The 3954-nt window shown below is 66.4% G+C and overlaps 1 protein-coding gene across 1 annotated transcript; it reads left to right on the plus strand.

The window, feature by feature from the left end:
- Positions 1-532: 532 nt before the first annotated feature.
- On the plus strand, positions 533-2762 carry DIO3 (iodothyronine deiodinase 3). Its single transcript, XM_054449484.2, has one exon. It carries the CDS (start codon positions 815-817, stop codon positions 1727-1729), a length of 915 nt encoding a protein of 304 aa, XP_054305459.1. The 5' UTR covers positions 533-814; the 3' UTR covers positions 1730-2762.
- Positions 2763-3954: the final 1192 nt, after the last annotated feature.

A 3954-nucleotide genomic window follows, 5' to 3' on the forward strand; every position in this document is an offset into this window, starting at 1 on the left:
GCTGGAACGAGATGGGACGGGGCGGGCGCGGCCAGGGCGGCGCGGGCTGGGGCGGCGCGCGGCAGCCTCGGGCAGCGGCGGGGGGCGCGGAGCGCGGTGTGCGTGGCGGGGCGGTGCGGGGGGCGGCCGTGTGCGAGGCGCGAGTGTGAGCGCGCGCGGGAGGCGGGCGGGCGGGCTCCGGCAGGCGAGCGGCGCCCGCGGGCGAGCCGGGAAGGCGGCGGGAACGCAAAGTTGCCTCCTCGCTGGCCCGCGTCCTCGGCGGGGCGGGAGCCGGGGCCACCGAAGCGGCGGCCGCGGACCCGGCCTCCCGCGGCACCTGGGCAGCGGCCCCGCACGAGCGGCAGCGGCGTGGGCGGCGTTGGCGGCGGCGCGCGGGAAGCGAACCGGAGCTCAGGCGCGGCTCGGCGGCCGCCGGGGAGCTCGGCTCAGGTGCGCGGCGAGGGGGGCGCGGGCCGGAGCCAGGCGGCGGGGACCAGGGCGGCGCGCAGCGCTCGCCCCAGCTGGAGGACCTCTCCAGCGGACGCCCAGGTCCCTGGTCGGGCTCCCGGTCCCCAGCGGCAGCGGCGACCGAAGTACCCCGCCCCCGAGAGCTGGCTGTGGGGCCCGGGCCCGCCCCCACCGGCCCCAGGCCCGGCCGCTCCGCCCTCCGCCCGCCTGCGCCCGCCCTCAGCCCACGATTTCTAGGGCATTGGCGGCGCTGCTGGGTGATCCCTCCGGGCTCAAGTTGCAAGGGGGCGGGCCGGGCTGGAGGTGGAGTCTCCCGCCAATTGAAGCCTCGGCTATAAATTGAACTCCCTGTACTGCCGAAGCCCAGATGCCTCGCCGGGCCGCATCGCGGTTGGTGGTCGGAGAGGGCGAGGGGTCCCAGGGGGCTTCGGGGCCTGCAGCCACCATGCTCCGCTCCCTGCTGCTTCACTCCTTGAGGCTCTGCGCCCAGACCGCCTCGTGCCTCGTGCTCTTCCCGCGCTTCCTCGGCACGGCCTTCATGCTCTGGCTTCTCGATTTCTTGTGTATCCGCAAGCATTTCCTGGGCCGCCGCCGCCGGGGGCAGCCCGAGCCCGAAGTGGAGCTCAACAGTGAAGGCGAGGAGGTGCCCCCCGATGACCCGCCCATCTGCGTGTCCGACGACAACCGCCTGTGCACCCTGGCGTCGCTCAAGGCGGTGTGGCATGGCCAGAAGTTGGATTTCTTCAAGCAGGCGCACGAGGGCGGTCCGGCGCCCAACTCCGAGGTGGTTCTGCCCGACGGCTTTCAGAGCCAGCACATCCTCGACTACGCGCAAGGGAACCGCCCGCTGGTTCTCAATTTCGGCAGCTGCACCTGACCACCGTTCATGGCGCGCATGAGCGCCTTCCAGCGCCTGGTCACCAAGTACCAGAGCGACGTCGACTTCCTCATCATCTACATCGAGGAAGCGCACCCCTCCGACGGCTGGGTCACCACGGACTCCCCCTACATCATACCGCAGCACCGGAGCCTGGAGGACCGGGTCAGCGCAGCGAGGGTACTGCAGCAAGGTGCACCCGGCTGCGCTCTGGTCCTTGACACCATGGCCAACTCCAGCAGCTCGGCCTATGGCGCCTACTTCGAGCGTCTCTATGTCATCCAGAGTGGCACTATTATGTACCAGGGCGGCCGTGGCCCCGACGGCTACCAGGTCTCTGAGCTGCGCACTTGGTTGGAACGCTATGATGAGCAACTGCACGGCGCTCGGCCCCGGAGGGTGTAAACATCCAACGGACAATTGACTGAACTTGGTGTGCTGGGCCTTCGAGCCTTCGAAGCCCACGTGCAAGCGCCTCAAACCAAGTCACGCTTGGCGAGGCCCCAGTGACACTGATGTGCTGAGCCACCATTTCAGACTGAGTCTGCGCCCTCAGCCACATGAACAATCTCCCCTACCTCCCTGGGACTCTGCTTCTGTAACTGTCTCATTCACACCTGCCTGGCTCACTGGAAATCCTCTTCTGAGCGCGGGATACGGCTTGCCCTTGTCCGTGTGCCCCCAGGACTTTGCCTCTACAGCATTTTCTTACACCCCCTCCCCAGCGTGCCCTCAGCCAAGTGCTTTGGCCCAGTGCTTCCCACAGCGCACAGAGACCTTGGCCAAGCCCGCGCGCCCTGAGCGCAGCTGGGTTCCAGGAGACTCTCAGCTCAGCTGAGCTAGTTGCCTGGCACCCACCTGTCGCGCTCGGAGAGGGGGTTCCCTGTTGCTTTTGTGTCTGTTTCCTGTCCCTGGTAGGGGAAGTGATGTCGGGGATGGGGAGGGGGTGGGCAGGGTAGTTTCCCCCGCTTGTTTTGGGTGCACAGGAGCCCCACTGCTGATGACGGACTATCTCTAACTGGTCTTGACCACGAGCTAGTTCTGAATTGCAGGGGCCTCAAAGCAGCACCTAAACCTTGAGGGGGAGAGTGCTCTGGGTTTCCGTGAGGTAACCATCTTAAATGGGAGGGAAGTTGGGGTGTCTGCTTTGGGACCAGAGGAAGATAGCTTGAGAGGCATTGGCGAGGTTCGCAGCGCCCCAGGGAGAGAGAAAAAGCTGAGACTCCTGGGGAATGATGTTGGGGTGATGGAGTCCGGGGAAAGAGAGGTGGGGGGAGAGCCTGAGGTCCCCAAGTGAGGGGAGTCCTAGGCAGAGCTGCTGATTGTGGGGCTGGGAGGTGGAGGGCCCCTGATTCGAAGGCCATTTGGTGAGTGTTTTGCTGGAAATATTTCCTGTATATAAACTTCTTTCAATCTACAATAATAAAGGCTTGAGGTAAACTGCTTTCTGGTTGCCTTTGGTCCCTTTATTTTCTTTTCCCTCTGAATAGCGACAGGAATTAAACACAAATCCCTCCCTCGCGTCCCCATAGTGACCTTGGGAAGCGGGACGGGAAGGAGCCTAGGCTGGCAGGGGCGCTGGAGGAGGATGGAGGAGGAAGAGGGTCTGCGGCGGTGCCCAGGGCGCTCCTACAAGCGCACGCACTCACCTGGACGGGGAACTTAGCTGCGGGAGAAGAGAGAGGTAGCGGAGCGCCGCGGGATCCTGGAAAGCGGCGGGAGAGGCAAGAGGGTCCTCTCTTGCTCCCGCGCGCGCACACACAGACCGAACAGATGCAGCTGCCCCTGCGGCCGCCGGTCTAACTTAACTGAGTATCCGGCGGTGTGTGGAGGGGGTGGGGTGAGGTGGAGGGCGAGAGGGGCTTTGGACCCGGTACAGCCTCGCTCCCGACCGCTGCAGGCACCACTGCGCACCTGACTCCTCCCTGGCCCCCTTCCGGCACCTGCAACCTTGCCTCTTGCCCACCCGCTCCAGGCAGCTGAGGTCCGCGGGAGGCGCGCCTTGGCAGAGGGGCGCCCTCACTCCAGCTGCGGCTCCTACTGCCGGGCCAGCGTGCTGCTGGGTGCGCCCCCTGCCCAGGACCCCCCTCCTCCTGTCCCTCCTCCGCTTCCCCAAGCTCCAGTCAAACCCCACCACCCGCTCCGGGCTGGGAAGCAGAGGTGGGAGGCCGCTGGGATGAACAGACAGAGACCAGGGAGAGGTGAATGGTGGATTCCAGGGCTGGGGCGGGGATTCGGGGCCTTAGGCACAGGTCCCCGCCTGCAGTCACGGCCAGGGGCTCGCTCCTGCGCAATCCCCGCCCTCACTGTCTCGCCTGTTGCGCCCGGAGTGAGGGCGACGTGGGGGGCGCGGGATTAGCTTGGCCCGCAGCCCCTGTGCCAGCGAAACCTTGAACATGACGTGAAAGGTGGGGGACACAGTGAAAGTCGCTGAGGCGGGAGTGTGCGGATCCAGGTGAGGGGACTGGGCACGTGAACTTCCCTGGCGCGCCAGGACAATGCCTGGGAACCCAGGACTGTCAGGGTCGCCGGGGGTGGGAGTGAGTACTGTCGGTTTGCGCGCCTGGATGTGAGCGCGGGTGCACATGGCAGGGTTGGGTAGGGGGGCAGAGGGGCACGGCAGGCAGGAT

Source organism: Pongo pygmaeus, chromosome 15 (genome assembly GCF_028885625.2).
Source record: "Pongo pygmaeus isolate AG05252 chromosome 15, NHGRI_mPonPyg2-v2.0_pri, whole genome shotgun sequence".
Taxonomy (NCBI): domain Eukaryota; kingdom Metazoa; phylum Chordata; class Mammalia; order Primates; family Hominidae; genus Pongo; species Pongo pygmaeus.